The following is a 17,438-nucleotide window of genomic DNA, read 5'->3' on the forward strand; positions in this document are numbered from 1 at the left end:
GAAGAAGACAGAAAGGCGGAAGATTTCCAAAGAGACCTCAGTCCATTAAAAAAAAGCACCAAATAAAATTGTGAAACTGGAAAACGTAAGGATACAGGTTTGAAGGAAAAGGATGGAAAAAATATACCATTTAAACACTAACCAAAAGAAAGATAGCATGGCTATTTTACTAAGAGATAAAGTAGATTTTAAGGTAAGAAGTATTACTGAAATAAAGAGAGCCACTTCATAATGATAAAAGTGTGAACTGAAAGAAAGGACAACACAGATAATTCTTACAGGTGTAATATTGAGTAAAAAATTATATAATATATGATTTCATTTATATGAAGTTCAAGAAGAGAGAAAACTAATCTATGGCAATTGAAGTGATTAGCTATGTCTGTTGAGGATTTAGTATTGCCTTGAAAGGGACATGGGACAGTCTTGTAGGGTGCTTCAGATGGGTGGTGGTTACAGATGTAAAAATTCATTCAGCTCTACCCTTCAGATTTGTGTGCTTTATTCTGTGTTATTTTTTAGTAATCCCAAAGAAAGTCACTTAAAAAAGCAACATAATTCCTAAATAAATGGTGGTTTTAAAATTATTAGTAATGAGTAAAAAATCAGGATTGTATTTTCAACTTAGTTTTAAGCAGTGATTCTCAGTAATGGCACTTTTGGTTTTTTTGGATTGGAGAATTATTATGTAGCATTTACTATCTTTGGCCAATACCTGCTAAAGGCCAATATTATTGTGACAATGAAAGACAGACAAAGCAATGAAACTGCTCTTCTTGCATTTTGTCATATTCTTCTGGATGGGAAGTCATGGCATTCCTCATTGAGAACCACAGGTAGAGCATTTTAAGGGAGTGAGGGAGTTCTAGGACAGGGATCATTTGCCACTCAGGGTACATATGCTGGACATCTTGAAACTTACCTGTATTTACTTGAAAGCTCAGAAAGATTCTGTAAAACTGAGAATACTGTGCCGTCCTCAAGATTCTTAGGACTTTATGAGCCCTTAACATGTGTATTGTTAGTAGATACGATACAGATCAGGAATTTTTCTTACCTGCAAACATTGCTTATTGTGAATGTTTTTGACACTGTGTGGTGTAGTCCATTTAGTTCTTTAGTCAGCTAAATGTGAATAAAAGAGATTAAAATAAAAGATGCTGACTCTTGGATATCTAGAAAACATTTTGGAATAATTAAGCTTAATAAAATATCTTCATCATACTGAGGCATGTAGTGATACTATTCCAGTTGATTGAAAAAGAAAAAAAGCTTGAGCTGAAAGGGCAATGATAATTTTGCAAAAAATATGCATTCTTTGAAGTCTGGGACATATTTAAAATATATAGAAAGACATTTGTTATTTGGTTATGGCAAGAGAGATCTGTAGAAAGGCATCATTTCTAGATTGATTTGATATCACTGCAAATGTGCAGATCTGAAGCTTGCATAGAGGTAATTGCAACTCAGTCACTGCTCCACTTTTAAAATATAAAGCGAACACTATTATTTTCTAGAACTCAAGTAACTTCATGAATACTACAAACTTCCAGTCTCTTCGGCCTTTGCCATCCATTCGAATATTGGTGGATAAAATTAATCTTGAACATTCAGTGCCGATGTATGCTGAACAGTTGGTGCATGTGGTCAGCAGCCTTACTCAACCTTCTGATAACCTGCTTCATTATTGTTATGTACACTGCTATCTTAAGGTATGAAAAGTGAATTTTCTTGTTTGTTAGCATGGGTTTGGCTTTGGGATCATCAAATAAGTTTCTTTTTTCTTGATGTTGCAATTTCAGAGAAATAGTACTCTGAAAGGTAAGATTTAAATAAGAAATAAGATGTATTTATTCCAATAAAGTAAGTAATAAAAATATACTTATTTTAAAGATTTTTCAATTATGTGAGATTAGTAGCTTGATATTTATAAATGAATGGTTAATCATAACTTTTGAATAATTTTATTTATCATTGATGGTAATTTTTATAAGCAATGTGAAAGAGCACTTAGTTTAATATGGATGCTTTGAAGACTCATGTTTTTTTGAAGGGAGCATTTATGTGAGGCATAATGAGGCAGAAAGAGGGCCTAAAACTTTTTTATGTCACCTTTATTTAATTCATGTTAATTTATTGATGCAAGGGAAATTTATTTTAAATACAGGCATATGCCATTTTATCATGCATTACTTTATTGTACTTCATAGTAATTGTGTGTGTGTGTGTGTATGTGTGTGTGTGTTTTTTTTTTTTTTTAACAAATTGAAGGTTTATGGCAATCTTGCATTAAGCAAGGCTTTGGTGCCATTTTTTCAATAATATGTGCTCACTTCGTGTCTCTGTGTCATATTTTGGTAATTATCCAAATATTTCACAAGTTTTCATTATTATTTTAGCATTGTGATCTGTCATCACTGTAACTTTTTCAGGCACCAAAAAGTGCACCCATTTAAGATGGTGAACTTAGTAAATGTTGGGTGTGTTCTGGGTCCTCCACTGACCAGTTCCCCCTTCTCTTTCCCTTATCCTATCCTTGAGACACAACAATATTGAAGTTAGGCCAATTAATAGCCCTACAATGGCCTGTAAATGTTCAAGTGAAAGGAAGAGTCCCATAACTCTACTTTAAATCAAAAGCTAGAAGTAATTAACCTTAATGAAGAAGGTGTGTCAAAAGCCAAGATGAGGCCTGAAAGCTAGGCCTCTTTTGCAAAACAGCCAAGTTGTGAATTCAAAGGAAAAGTCTCCAGGAAATTAAAAGTGCTACTCCAGTGAACACAGGAATGACAAGAAAGTGGAACAGCCATATTGTTGATATAAAGTTTGAGTGGTCCGGATAGCAGATCAAACCAGCTACAACATTCCCTTAAATGAAAAGCAAGGCCCTAACTCTCTTCAATTCTGTAAATGCTGAGAGACTTGAGAAAGCTGCAGAAGAAAAATTTGAAGCTGGCAGAGATTGGTTCATGAAGTGTAAGAGAAACCATCTCCATAACATAAAAGTGCAAGGTGAAACAGCAAGTGCTGACATAGAAACTAGGGCAGGTTATCCATATCTAGCTCAGTTAATTGATGAAGGTGGATACACTAAACAGATTTTCAATGTAGACGAAATAGCCTTCTCTTGGAAGAAGATACCATCTAGGACTTACATAGCTAGAGAGGAGAAGTCAATGCCTTGCTTCAAAACTTCAAAAGGCGGCCGGGCACGGTGGCTCATGCCTGTAATCCCAGCTCTTTTGGAGGCTGAGGTGGGTGGATCACGAGGTCAGGAGATCGACCGGCCTGGCCAACATGGTGAAACCCCATCTCTACTAAAGATGCAAAAAAATTAGCCGGGTGTGGTGGTGTGTGCCTGTAATCTCAGCTACTCAGGAGGCTGAGGCAGGAGAATCGCCTGAACCCAAGAGGCAGAGGTTGCAGTGAGCCAAGATCAGGCTGTTGCACTCCAGCCTGAGCAACAGGGCGAGACACTGACTCTCTTGTTAGGGGCTAATGTACCTGGTGACTTTTTAAGTTGAAGATAATGCTCATCTACCATTCTGAAAATCCAAAATGCTTTAAGAATTAGGCTAAATCTTCACTGCTCATGCTCTATAAATGGAACAACAAAGCCTCAATGACAGTACATCTGTTTATGTCATGGTTTACTAAATATTTTAAGCCTGTGGAGACCTACTGTCCAGAAAAGACTCCTCTCAAAATATTAGCGCTCACGGACAATGCTCCTGGTCACCCTACACCTGTGATGAAGATGTACAGGGAGATGCACATGTTTTCATGCCTGTTAACATGACATTCATTCTGCAGCCTGTGGATCAAGAGTAATTTTGACTCTGGGGTCTTATTATTTAAGAAATATATTTGTAGGGCTTATAGCTACCATAGATAGCCATTCTTCTGATAGACCTGGGCAAAGCAAATTGAAAACCTTTTGGAAAAGATTCATCAATCTAGATGCTATTAAGAATATTTATGATTCACAGAAGGAGGTCAAACTATTTACATTAACAAGAGTTTGGAAGAAGTTGATTTCAGTCCTCATGGATGACTTTGAGGGGTTCAAGACTTCCATGGAGGAAGTAACTGCAGATGTAATGGAAATAGCAAGAGAACTAGAATTGGTGTCTGAAGATATGACTGAATTGCTACAATCTCATGATAAAACTTGAATGGAGGAGGAGTTGCTTCTTATGGATGAGCAAAGAAAGTGATTTCTGGAGATGGCAGTTACTCCTGGGGAAGATGCTGGGAACATTGTTAAATGATTACAGAGAATTTAAAAAGTTCTGTAAACTTGGTTGATAAAGCAATGGCATGGTTTGAGAGGATTGACTCCAATTTTGATAGAAGTTTTACTACTGTTAAAATGCCATCAAACCTCAATCAATCATCATTGCCTGCTATGGAGAAATCTTTCATGAAAGGAAGAGTTAATCAATATGGCAAACTTCACTGTTGTCTTATTTTTAGAAATTGCTGCAGCTGTCCCCACCACTTTTAGCAACCACCATCCTGATTAGTAAGCAGCCATGAACATCAAGGCAAAAAGGTTATTACTTGCTGAAGGTTGAGATGGTCATTAGCATTTTTTAGCAATAAAGTACTTTTTGTAAGGGGTGGGGGCAGAGTCTCACTCTGTCACCCAGGCTGTAGTGCGGTGGCATGATCTCGGCTCACTGCAGCCTCCACCTCCTGAGCTCAAGCGATTCTCCCATCTGTTTCCCAAGTACTGGGACCACAGGTACACATGCCCATGCTCAGCTAATTTTTTGTATTTTTGGTAAGATGGGGTTTTGCTCCATTGCCCAGGCTGGTCTCGAATTCCTGAACTCAAGCTATCTGCCTCCCTTGCTTCCCAAAGTGCTATGATTACAGGTGTGAAACACTGTGCCCAGCCAATAAAGTGCTTTTTATTTAAGGTATATAAGTTTTTTTTGACATAATGTTATTGCACACTTAATAGACTACAGTGTAAGTGTATACATAACTTTTATTATATGTACTGGGAAACCAAAAATTATTGTGATATTTGTTGTATTGTGGTGATGTGGAACTTGCAGTATCTCTTGGGTATGTCCATCTGGTTATGTAAAGTGAATTATTGGTAGCTTTCCCCAGCTCTTTCAATTTTTAAAAAATAAGTAATACATCCAATGCAGGTATATACAAACAATAACCTCAAATGTTGAACAATACATGTTTTAGCTAAGCAAGCAGAGATGTATGGTTTAAATAGAAATAGTGTGTACACAATCAACTTCTGTTTTATGAACAAAAGAAAACTATAAAAAGTTGAATTTAAGAATCAGTACTGGCTGGGTATGGTGGCTAACGCCTGTAATCTCAGCACTTTGAGAGTCTGAGATGGGTGGATCACTTGAGCCCAGGAGCTCGAGACCCTCCTGAGCAAAGTGGTGAAACCTCATCTCTACAAAAAATACAAAAATTAGCCAGGCATTGTGGTTGCATGCCTGTAGTGCCAGCTACCTGGGAGGCTGAGGTGAGAGATTTGCTTGAGCCCAGGAGGTCAAGGTTGCAGTGAGCTGTGATGGCACCAGTGCACTCCAGCTTAGGCAACAGAGTAAGACCCTGTCTCAAAAAAAAAAAAAAAAAAAGATACTAAAAAAGCACTAATTTTCATGTAATGTATCAAAAGATTAGAGGACTCCACGAATAGGCTCTTGGCCTAATTAGTTTATTTGAAGTTATAAAGTTTTTAAGTATTTGTATATGTGTAACACAAAAATAAACCAATTTCAAGATACCAGTTTTAGATCACCTGCAGGTGTGTATAAATGTAAGATGTTAACATTTGACTGTTTTCAGACCATGCAGACTAGAAGAACATGTTTTCTTGGTTGTTTTTGCAAAGGCTTTTTTCTCAAGGATGGCTCCTTTGGTGGGAGAACAACAGATCACATTGCAAAAGGGTGTGGACACAGGGAAGTGTGACTCATTGGGGCCATTATTTTAGTGATCTACCGTAATGTTTTATGTTATATGGAGTAGCAGAAATATTTTCAAAACCTAGATATAAAGATTATAAATGTACTTTATACTTTACAATGCTTTATACTTTATAATTTTCAGATTCAATGCTTTATACTTAAGCTTTTTTATTTATTGTCACAATTAATACATAGAAGTGTACAATTTTTAAAAATATTGGTACAAATTTAATATCAGATTACAGTGTTAAGAATATTTGCTTTGTTTTTTCATGTCAATAATATATTTTATTTAAGCCAATATATGCAAATATCAGTTAACATGCAGTCAACATAAAACATTGACATTCGGCTTATGGATAAATAAAGTGAGTCTCTATACTCAAGAAGGATGTTCACCAAAACCATTGGTCATCAATATAGTCACCATCCATACTGACATAAAATTTATTGGAATAGTTCTTCACGATTTCTACTTGTCAATATGTTAAAACTCACATTTCCAGTGTAATGTAAAAGTTATTTACAGTGTACTACCGATATATTTTGGAAAAAGGGCCTTTGCTACACATGCTGTCTAGTTTTCTTTTATATTTTGGCCTGTTTGAATACAGTCAATACAGTCATAATGGATACATTTAATGTCTCAGGAAGTAAGGTGTTAGGCAGAGTGGGAATAGCATAATATGCATAGGAAAACCATTCACTGGTGTTAAAAGTACTAAATCCTTTTTTTTTTTTTTTTTTTTTTTGAGACTGAGTCTCATTCTGTTACCCAGGCTGGAGTGCAGTGGCACAATCTAGGCTCACTGCAATCTCCACTTCCCAGGTTCAAGCGATTCTCCTGCCTCAGCCTCCCAAGTAGCTAGGATTACAGGTGTGCACCACCACACCCAGCTAATTTTTGTATTTTTAGTAGAGACAGGGTCTCACCATGTTGACCAGGCTGGTCTCGAACTCTTGGCCTCAAATTGATCCTCCCACCTCGACCTCCCAAAGTGCTGGGATTACAGGTGTGAGCCACTGCGCCTGGCCAAGAATACTAAATACTTTTGAAAATAAAGCCTTGAATCTTGTCTTGAATATTTCATTTCATTTTCATACTTCTACTGTGACGTAGGATATTTGAATACTTTCAGGATGTGGTAGAGAGTTTTTTTTTATATGGCTACTGTGATGTGACTCCATTTACCAGTTTGCTATAAAGTTTATAGCAGTTCATGTTACTTGGGTTGATTTCAGTAGCCATTGAGGAAGTTTTTAAAGTTTTAGTTTTATCATGTTACAGTAGTACAGTAGAGGATTCATGTGTTTGGCATTTTAGTCCATATATAATTTTCAATTAAGTACTTAAACAAATGCTTGAGTTTTAATTTTGTATACTTAACCTTGGCTGTATTGGCTATATGATGAAATGATTCATAATTCCCACTTCATGTAATAAAATTTACCAATTGGGAGAGTTGGCATGGATCTGTATGGAAAATATGCAGATGAAAGATTCCTTTTATTTGTAATTGACAAAATTGTATATATTTATTGTTTATAACATGTTTTGAAATATGTATACATTTTGAAATAGCTCAATTTAGCTAACATATATTATGTCACATACTATCATTTTTGTGATGAGAACCATTTAAATCTGCTGTCATTGATTTTTTAATAGAATACATTGTTATTTACTATAGTCTTCATGTTGTACAATAGATCTTTTAAATTTATTTCTCCTATCTAATTGAAATTTTGTATGCTTTGCCTAACATCTCTTCAACCTCCTCTCCCCGAGAGATGACACTTGTTTATGGCTTACCAATTCCTCTTTATGTATCTGGCAAACCCATCCTTTGAATATGTATGGTATTGAGTAGCTAAGAGTTTCAAGGCATCTGATATTTGAAACATATGTAGAAAATTTGGTAATGTGACTGCATTGTGTAATTTGTAGAATAGTATATAACTTTTTTTTTCTTTCTTTCTTTTTTTATTTATGAAGTATTTATTGATCATTCTTGGGTGTTTCTCGGAGAGGGGGATATGGCAGGGTCATAGGATAATACTGGAGAGAAGGTCAGCAGATAAACACATGAACAAAGGTCTCTGGTTTTCCTAGGCAGAGGTCCCTGCGGCCTTCTGCAGTGTTTGTGCCCCTGGGTACTTGAGATTAGGGAGTGGTGATGACTCTTAAAGAGCATGCTGCCTTCAAGCATCTGTTTAACAAAGCACATCTTGCACCGCCCTTAATCCATTTAACCCTGAGTTGACACAGCACATGTTTCAGAGAACCCGGGGCTGGGGGAAAGGCCATAGATCAACAGCATCCCAAGGCAGAAGAATTTCTCCTAGTCAGAACAAAATGGAGTCTCCTATGCTCACCTCTTTCTACACAGACACAGCAACAATCTGATCTCTCCTTCCTTTCCCCACACTTCCCCCCCCTTCTTTTCAACAAAACCGCCATCGTCCTCATGGCCCACTCCCGATGGTCGCTGTCTCTTCGGAGCTGTTGGGTACACCTCCCAGACAGGGCGGCCGGGCAGAGGCGCTCCTCACTTCCCAGACGGGGCGGCCGGGCAGAGGCGCTCCTCACTTCCCAGACGGGGCGGCCGGGCAGAGGCGCTCCTCACTTCCCAGACGGGGCCGCCGGGCAGAGGCGCTCCTCACTTCCCAGACGGGGCGGCCGGGCAGAGGCGCTCCTCACTTCCCAGACGGGGCCGCCGGGCAGAGGCGCTCCTCACTTCCCAGACGGGGCGGCCGGGCAGAGGCGCTCCTCACTTCCCAGACGGGGCGGCCGGGCAGAGACGCTCCTCACCTCCCAGACGGGGCGGCCGGGCAGAGGCGCTCCTCACTTCCTCCCAGACAGCGTGGCAGCCAGGCAGAGGCGCTCCTCATCTCCCAGACGGGGCGGCCGGGCAGAGGCGCTCCTCACTTCCCAGAGGGGGTGGCCGGGCAGAGGCGCTCCTCACTTCCCAGACGGGGCGGCCGGGCAGAGAAGCCCCTCACTTCCTCCCAGACGGTGTGGCGGCCAGGCAGAGGCGCTCCTCACCTCCCAGACAGGGCGGCCGGGCAGAGGCGCTCCTCACTTCCCAGACAAGGCGGCCAGGCAGAGGCCCTCCTCACCTCCCAGACGGGGTGGCCAGGCAGAGGCGCTCCTCACTTCCCAGACGGTGTGGCAGCTGGGCAGAGGCGCTCCTCACTTCCCAGATGGGGCAGCCAGGCAGAGGCGCTCCTCACTTCCTCCCAGACGGGGTGGCGGCCAGGCAGAGGCACTCCTCACTTCCCAGACGGGGTGGCCGGGCAGAGGCGCTCCTCACTTCCCAGACAGGGCCGCCGGGCAGAGGTGCTCCTCACTTCCTCCCAGACGGGGTGGCGGCCAGGCAGAGGCACTCCTCACTTCCCAGACGGGGTGGCCGGGCAGAGGCGCTCCTCACTTCCCAGACAGGGCCGCCGGGCAGAGGTGCTCCTCACTTCCTCCCAGACGTGGTGGCGGCCGGGCAGAGGCGCTCCTCACCTCCCAGACGGGGCGGCCGGGCAGAGGCGCTCCCCACCTCCCAGGCGGGGTGGCCAGGCAGAGGCGCTCCTCACTGCCCATACGGGGTGGCGGCCGGGCAGAGGCGCTCCTCACTTCCCAGATGGGGCAGCCGGGCAGAGGCGCTCCTCACTTCCTCCTAGACGGGGTGGCGGCCAGGCAGAGGCGCTCCTCACCTCCCAGACGGGGCGGCTGGGCAGAGGTGCTCCTCATCTCCCAGACAGGGCAGCCGGGCAGAGGTGCTCCTCACTTCCTCCCAGACGGGGCGGCAGCCGGGCAGAGGCACTCCTCACCTCCCAGACGGGGCGGCCGGGCAGAGGCGCTCCTCACTTCCCAGACGGGGCGGCCGGGCAGAGGCGCTCCTCACTTCCCATACAGGGTGGCCGCTGGGCAGAGGCGCTCCTCACTTCCCAGATGGGGCAGCCGGGCAGAGGCGCTGCTCACTTCCTCCCAGACGGGGTGGTGGCCAGGCAGAGGTGCTCCTCACCTCCCAGATGGGGCGGCCGGGCAGAGGTGCTCCTCATCTCCCAGACGGGGCAGCCGGGCAGAGGTGCTCCTCAGTTCCTCCCAGACGGGGTGGCAGCCGGGCAGAGGCACTCCTCATCTCCCAGATGGGGCGGCCGGGCAGAGGCGCTCCTCACTTCCCAGACGGGGCGGCCGGGCAGAGGCACTCCTCACTTCCCAGACGGGGCGGCCGGGCAGAGGCGCTCCTCACATCCCAGACGATGGGTGGCCGGGCAGAGACGTTCCTCACTGCCTATATGGGATGGCGGCTGGGCAGAGGCGCTCCTCACTTCCCAGACGGGGCGGCCGGGCAGAGGCGCTCCTCACATCCCAGACGATGGGTGGCCGGGCAGAGACGTTCCTCACTGCCTATATGGGATGGCGGCTGGGCAGAGGCGCTCCTCACTTCCCAGACGGGGCGGCCGGGCAGAGGGGCTCCTCACATCCCAGATGATGGGTGGCCAGGCAGAGATGCTCCTCGCTTCCTAGATGGGGTGACGGCCCGGCAGAGGCTGTAATCTTAGCACTTTAAGAGGCCAAGGCAGGAGGCTGGTAGGTGGAGGTTGTAGCGAGCCGAGATCATGCCACTGCACTCCAGCCTGAGCACCATTGAGCATTGAGTGAGCAAGACTCCGTCTGCAATCCCAGAACCTCGGGAGGCCGAGGCAGGCAGATCACTCGAGGCCAGGAGCTGGAGACCAGCCCGGTCAACACGGTGAAACCGCGTCTCCACCAAAAACACAAAAACCATTCAGGCGTGGCGCCACGCGCCTGCAATCCCAGGCACTCAGCAGGCCGAGGCAGGAGAGTCACAGGAGCCCGAGGCAGGGAGGTTGCAGCGAGCCGATATCACGGCAGTACAGTCCAGCTTCGGCAACAGAGGGAGACCGAAAAAAGAAGGAGAGGGAGACCGAAGAAAGGGGAGAGGGAGGGGGAGGGGGAGGGGGAGGGAATAGTATATAACTTTAAGGCCTTATTCATACGGATCAGCTACGATACATACTTCAGACAGAACAAGGAGTTAGAGTAGGATGAAAACCCTTTGGATTCTTTGGATCTGTTAATTTTTTACCTGAAGAAAATCCCAAGGGATTTGGAGGAAATAATGTTTTCATACACATTTTACGGTTACATAAACTGGCATATTTATTTTGGAAGTAGCAGCATGTAATACATTTGAAAGCACATCTACCTTACAACCCATTTGTTCCAATTTTCAGTGTATACCCTCCAGCAGGGGTCAGCAAAATTTTGCCTACAGACTCAGTATATATTTTAGGCTTTGTGGACCAAGTGGCAAAATTGAGGATATTATGTAGGAACTTAAATAACAAGAGAGAGAACAAATTTTACAAATGTTGAGTTTATAATATTCAAAATGTAATAATTGAGTACAGTTTTTGGGTAATACACAGTTTTATTTTTCTTTTATTCATTTATTTTTTTGAGATCTAGTTTTGCACTGTTGCCCTGGCTGGAGTGCAATGGCACAATCTTGACTCACTGCAACCTCTGCCTCCCGGGTTCAAGTGATTCTCCTGCCTCAGCCTCCCGAGTAGCTGGGATTACAGGCGCGTGCCACCACTCCCGGCTAATTTTTTGTATTTTTAGTAGAGACGGGACTTCACTGTGTTGGCCAGGCTGTTCTTGAACTCCTGAGCTCGTGATCCGCCCACCTCTGCCTCTGCCTCCCAAAGTGCTGGGATTATAGGCATGAGCCACCGTGCCTGGCCGGGTAATACAGTTTTATTAATGAGAAGAATGGAATTCTTTTTGGAGGGACAACATTTCACCTAATTGGGATTTCAACTTATTGTTCCCACCATGTTGATTATAAATGTTTATGTGTAAAAATTATTCTTTGCTTGTAGGCTATCCCAGAACAAGCAGTGTGTGGGATTTGGCCTGTAGGCTGTAGTTGATTTTTGTTCTATTTTCTTAGAGGTTTATTGTTTAGGAATTAACAAAGGAAGTGAAAGACTTTTGCAATAAGAACCACAAAACATAGCTGAAAGAAACAAAGATATACATAAATGGAAACACATCTCATCTTCTTGAATTGGAAGACTTAATATTGTCCATGCTATCCTTTCTAGACATTCAGTGCAAACTCTATTACAATTCCAATGTTTTTTTGCAGAAGTAGAAAAACTCATCGTAAAATTCATATGGACTCTCAAGGGACCCCAAATAACCAAAACGATCTTGAAAAAGAACAAAGCTGAAGGACTTACTCTTACTGATTCCAGAAGCTACTACAGAGCTATAGTAATCAAAACAGTGTGGTACTGGTGTAAACACAGACATATAGACCAGTAGAAAAGAATGCAGTGCCCAGCAATAAACCATTGTGAGAAAGATTGTTTATTTTTCTTTAAGAATAAATAGAGAATCAGCCATTCCTTTTTAGGTGAAGAGAAGGAGGAAATAGAGGGAGGAAGGAAGGTCGGGTGAAATTTTGAGTTAATAGATGAGCTACATCAAATGAAGCATCATATCCTTGTTACATCAATATATAAGTTCAAAGATGTCGCTGATCCTTTTGGACTTCATTTTTCCTGCATGTAAAATGAGATGATTGAGTTAAATAATCACTAAGCAGTTTGAGCTCTAAAATTCTTTGGTTGATTTTGATTTCATTCTTATCCCCTGAAGAGTTTTTCTTTGCAAGGTGTTCATTATTATCCTGTACAACCCTAGTTATTATTATTCTTTCTTCAGTTTTTATGTGTTTCAGTGTATTATTGCATACATACCAACTTTTGAAATGAAAGAAATGCTTATTTGTTCCTGGACAAATCTTTATGATGCTGATTATACTATTATACCATGTGTTTTATAATGGCAATAACAAAAATTATTTATTGTATATCATAATTATAATGTTTTTATTGTCATTTACAGTTAGCATGTGCTTTTTATACTTTTGTCTTTTTAAAATAGCAGATTCTAATTTATGATAATTTTTGGCAAAATCTTACAGAAGTTGCCATATAATGTTTCTAAATCCATTACAATTTCTTCTATTTGAGATGTTAATTCAAGAACATTTGTTGTAAAATGTTAAAATTTTGATGATGTATTTATTTTTGTTTACTAATTGGGATTTTTAAAAATAGGTGGCAATACATGTTTAACTTTTTATTTAATGAGATGTGTAAGTTCTCTTATTCAACTTTACTATTTCCTTTAGCTAAAATTTCTACTGGTAGTTATACTTACTGTTTCATACATTTTTATTGCTCCAGATTATTAGTTTGCAACATTTACCAAACCAGTTTTTGAATATGTGAACTATCCTTCATGAAAGCAACTTCAGTTTACACTGCTGGTTCTGCTTTTTCCAGATTAAGTATTTATAGTCTTGGTCAAGGGATGTTGACAAATTATTAGCTTATATAGGTTTTGTAAATCTATGTATCTGATTGCTGTAATTTAAAAGAGAAAGTTTAAAAATTTATTTTTAAATAGTTCTTTTTGATTTGGTGGATAATAGAGGAAGCAAAATATGACTCATAATAATTTGGCAATATTTAGAAGGTAACTTCTTTGTCCAGTAGGTCCTCTTTTATTGTAATTTTCACCTGGTTGAATGTTTTCTTAGAAGCATCTCTAGGCAACACAAAAATACAATAAAGGCTTTTAAAAAAATGACAGAATAGTATGCAGTTTCCCCAAAGCCCTTTGCAATTCTGCAGACAACCAGCAGGGGATCTCCTCTACACCCAATTTCCTTCTGAGTACAGTTGGTAGATAGTGTCTGTGATTATACTGTTGGGGCATTTAATGGAAAATTCGACAGTGGCTTTGAGAGCGTTCTTAGTTGAGCATAAGTAATATGATGTGATAAAATATTATCTTTATTCATAACTCGAAATATTTGGCGGTTGGATATTGTTTTTAAAAAGTGTTTTGTATTGTTATATTAATAACTGTAAATTCCAGAATCCTTTGAATATTTGGCCTTTATAAGGAAATAAGAAATCCTGAAATTGTACAGAAACCAGCGCAGTACTTTGCATACATTGTTGCTCAGAACGGGTCTTCAAAAAGAATGAATGTGAAATATCTTAATTTTAAGTTATGATTTTAAGTAATCATTTCAGTATTGGAAACATATCTTTTTCTCAATTCTGTACTTCTTGTCTATTGGTTAATAGCAGGTTATAGGTACTGATGGGTGCATCACTTTTATTTTCCTTGATAGTAATTACATAAGTAGGTACTTTGAAATGCAGTTTTCCTTGAAAATATAATTTTAAAAAATGTTTTATTTCTAAAACATTGTTTTGTTCACTCAAAACTGAGTGTATAAGAAATAATTTGACATTGTCAATTTGATGAATGTTAGGAGTATAATAGCTTTTTGAAACTATTTGGAAGTAGCTTAATACTTTTAAAGAAATTGATAATTATTTTATGCTCATTAAATAGTATTTTGAAAATCAGTTATGAAGAAATTTTAAACATATTTTATTATAGAACTTCACAGTTGATATTAATTCTAGAGATATGGAAGTCAGTGCTTTATAAACCCAAGGGATAAAAAATAGTAACTAAAGATAAATGTTGAGATTAAGCTACTTTTACATTTACTGGAAAACAGTAACTCTTTGTTTTGTATCCATGTGTGTATTTCCACTCTGAGGTGTTTATCTTTTGTTGTTTTACAAACAATTGAAGCAGAAATATCATCAGTTCTCTGCAGTATTTCATGTAACATGTGATGTTATGTTGTTTCTTTCTATTATGACAAATATAGTATCCAGGAATTTCAGGGATCGCTTATAAAATTTTGTAGTATGATCTGCTTGCTTTAAGCATAAACATGCTTGCACATATGAGGAATAATTTATGCCATGTACCAAATTTCCTGGGGTTTAAAACCTCAATCCCACAATTATTTTCACAAAAGAAAATGGAAAGAAATAACATTTTAGGATTTTTTCGATATCCTTTTTGTATGTACATTATACAAGTTGAAGACAAAATACATTTTTAAACAGTTTTCTTGTAGTTTAAAATTTGTAGTTTACAGTGTAGAAAATGCAGTCAGTGGTTTATATTTATGGAAAAATGTATATTTTAGCAGATAATAAAACACCACATGAGGAGTATGTATAGAAATAAAATGTGAAACTTAAAAAAGTTTGTCAAAAGAGCAGTGATCTTTCATGGATGTGAAATAAATACTGTATATTTAAGTTTCTTAATTTTGACCTACTGTCAAATTGTATAGAAGAAAATATTGATCGTTTGGGAAGTGGAAAAAGACTTTGGAACATATTTAGTGTGCAGCTGTTGTAAAGCAAATTGAAACTGACGTATTTCATCCTGTGCTTATTAAAACTTTGTCTGTGTGAACACTTGCATCTTTTCTTTTTGTTTTAGATATTTGGTTTCCAGGCAGGACTGACGTCTTTGGATTGCAGTGGATCTTACTGCTTACCTGTACCAATTATTCCCTCTTTCAGCACTGCTCTTTATGGGAAACTTCTGAAACTCCCCACATGCTGGTAAGTCTTACATGTTAAAATGTGATTTATGTTAATTTCCATTTATTAGGAGGGAAAAAAACCCCAAATGTATCTGTCTTATGCCCATGCTAGTTTTATACAAAACTTTAGAAAAAAATATCTAAACTTGTACTTTTACTGAGACACTAAAAGTCTTTTATAAGTGTCTGAAATCTGTTAGTTCATAGTGTCTTTTGTGATAGCAATAACTGTTATTAGGGTAATAACTGTTAATTCATGTTGAATGTATGTAAAATACTACTTGAGATTATAATAGGAACTGTAAGAGCAAGTGCCTTTTTTTCAAGAGTGGGTATAAAGATTTTAAAAAGTTATAAATTAATATTCAAGACCAAAGTATTTATCTATTAAATAATAATTTCATATATGTTCATACCCACTGACAAAAGTGTACCCATTACGTAGAGTTAGAATGTATTTACATGTCTAGTAGCTATATTTTGTAAGAAATTGATTGTAGCCCTCACCATTTGCATTCCGAATTGAGTGCTATATTTGGAGGTCACATTTCCTTAAATTCGGAGAGATTTACAGAAAGAAAGCCAGTAGTTACCAGTTATAAATTTTTAGTTTAAAGGAATGCTTTTAATATATTGTTTAAATATATAAAATAATATTTAAATATATGAAATTAATTTTTAGTGAACCATTTTTCCAATTTAAAATGTGATTTAGAATATGTCTTTTGCATTCTCATTCTAATTAGTAAGCTTATTTTTGCAGGATAGTTTTTCTATTAGTTTTTTAGTAAAAATGACATAACCTTTAGAAAATTAGCATTAATTTCTTATCTAAAATACTTCAGTTGCTAAAAATTTGTTTCTTTAATAATATATAACTTGTAAAATGAAATTATAAAATAATTACTCATATTTTTAAGAAACTTTGCCTGCTGATACAGAAAATTTTTTTAAAAGTTGTAGTTAAGTCTTAGTACCAATTCCTCTATAAAGTGAAACCATTATTAAATTATTATTCTTAATTTCTAGTGATAAATTTCATTTTGTCCTTACTCCTCCATACCTCTCACATGTCATTTATTATGTTATATAGAGATAGATTTAACTTTTTATTAGCATACATGGTGTGTTGCATTTGAGTCAAGTTTTATATTCTGATCTATTAAGAAATAAACTGGGATATGTCACAGTTGATATGGTAATATCAATTTTAATAGGTATTTGTGAAAACTATTTTCTCCATTATGTGCTGATTAATTTATCATTTCTAGGACTAAAATAGTTTTATTGCAAACAGTGCCATTTACTATAGAAAATTCTTAATTTCTTTAAAAAAGTCCACATTTTTCAAAATGATTATAGCCTTTATATAAAATCAATATTGAAATAAGTAAGGCTTATTTGAAGGATACAAAGAGGGTATTATGAATACTGTCAAATGTTACTTAAAATATGCCTGCAGACATCTAGAAATAATATTCCAATTAAATACTGAAAGCATGAGATCACAGAATGCCAATATTTTTTGGATGTGTTTTGCTTTTTTGTAGTTAAGACTACTTCTATGTTATTTCAGTGATATTTTTGCTATGCTTTATAGAAGTATATTGATTTGAAATAGTTTCTTGAAAATTTCTTAATAAATGTAAAAAAAACTTTAGTAACTCTAACTTGAAAATAAAGACAAAACTTAATAAATTGAGATACTGGTTGGTTTTAGTGCAGTTTGAATTCAATAAAATACTGCTTAAGCAGTATGTCCTATAAGTTTAAAGAAAGCAGACAGTTTCCCTGGGACGTCAGAGATAGCTGATGAGATGAGGTCCTGTTAGAATTGGACATTAATGGATGAGACAGATATCCATGTATCTATCACTGCATACAGTGGGCAAATAATTTGGAAAGTTACTCTACCTTAGACTTGTCCATGAGCAATGATATCAAAGTGTTTTAA

General features: G+C 39.0%; 1 protein-coding gene across 23 annotated transcripts in view; it reads left to right on the top strand.

The window, feature by feature from the left end:
• Positions 1-17,438, top strand: part of VPS13B (vacuolar protein sorting 13 homolog B) — a 915,151-nt gene that overhangs the window by 147,714 nt on the left and 749,999 nt on the right. For all 23 annotated transcript variants that reach the window (XM_063669399.1, XM_054497603.2, XM_054497598.2 and 20 more), the window contains exons 15-16: positions 1,518-1,712; positions 15,379-15,503. In XM_063669399.1, the coding sequence (XP_063525469.1) occupies positions 1,518-1,712; positions 15,379-15,503 (320 nt within the window). The remainder of the gene's footprint in view (positions 1-1,517; positions 1,713-15,378; positions 15,504-17,438) is intronic.

The sequence above is a fragment of the Pongo pygmaeus genome, chromosome 7 (genome assembly GCF_028885625.2).
Source record: "Pongo pygmaeus isolate AG05252 chromosome 7, NHGRI_mPonPyg2-v2.0_pri, whole genome shotgun sequence".
NCBI classification, from domain to species: Eukaryota; Metazoa; Chordata; class Mammalia; order Primates; family Hominidae; genus Pongo; species Pongo pygmaeus.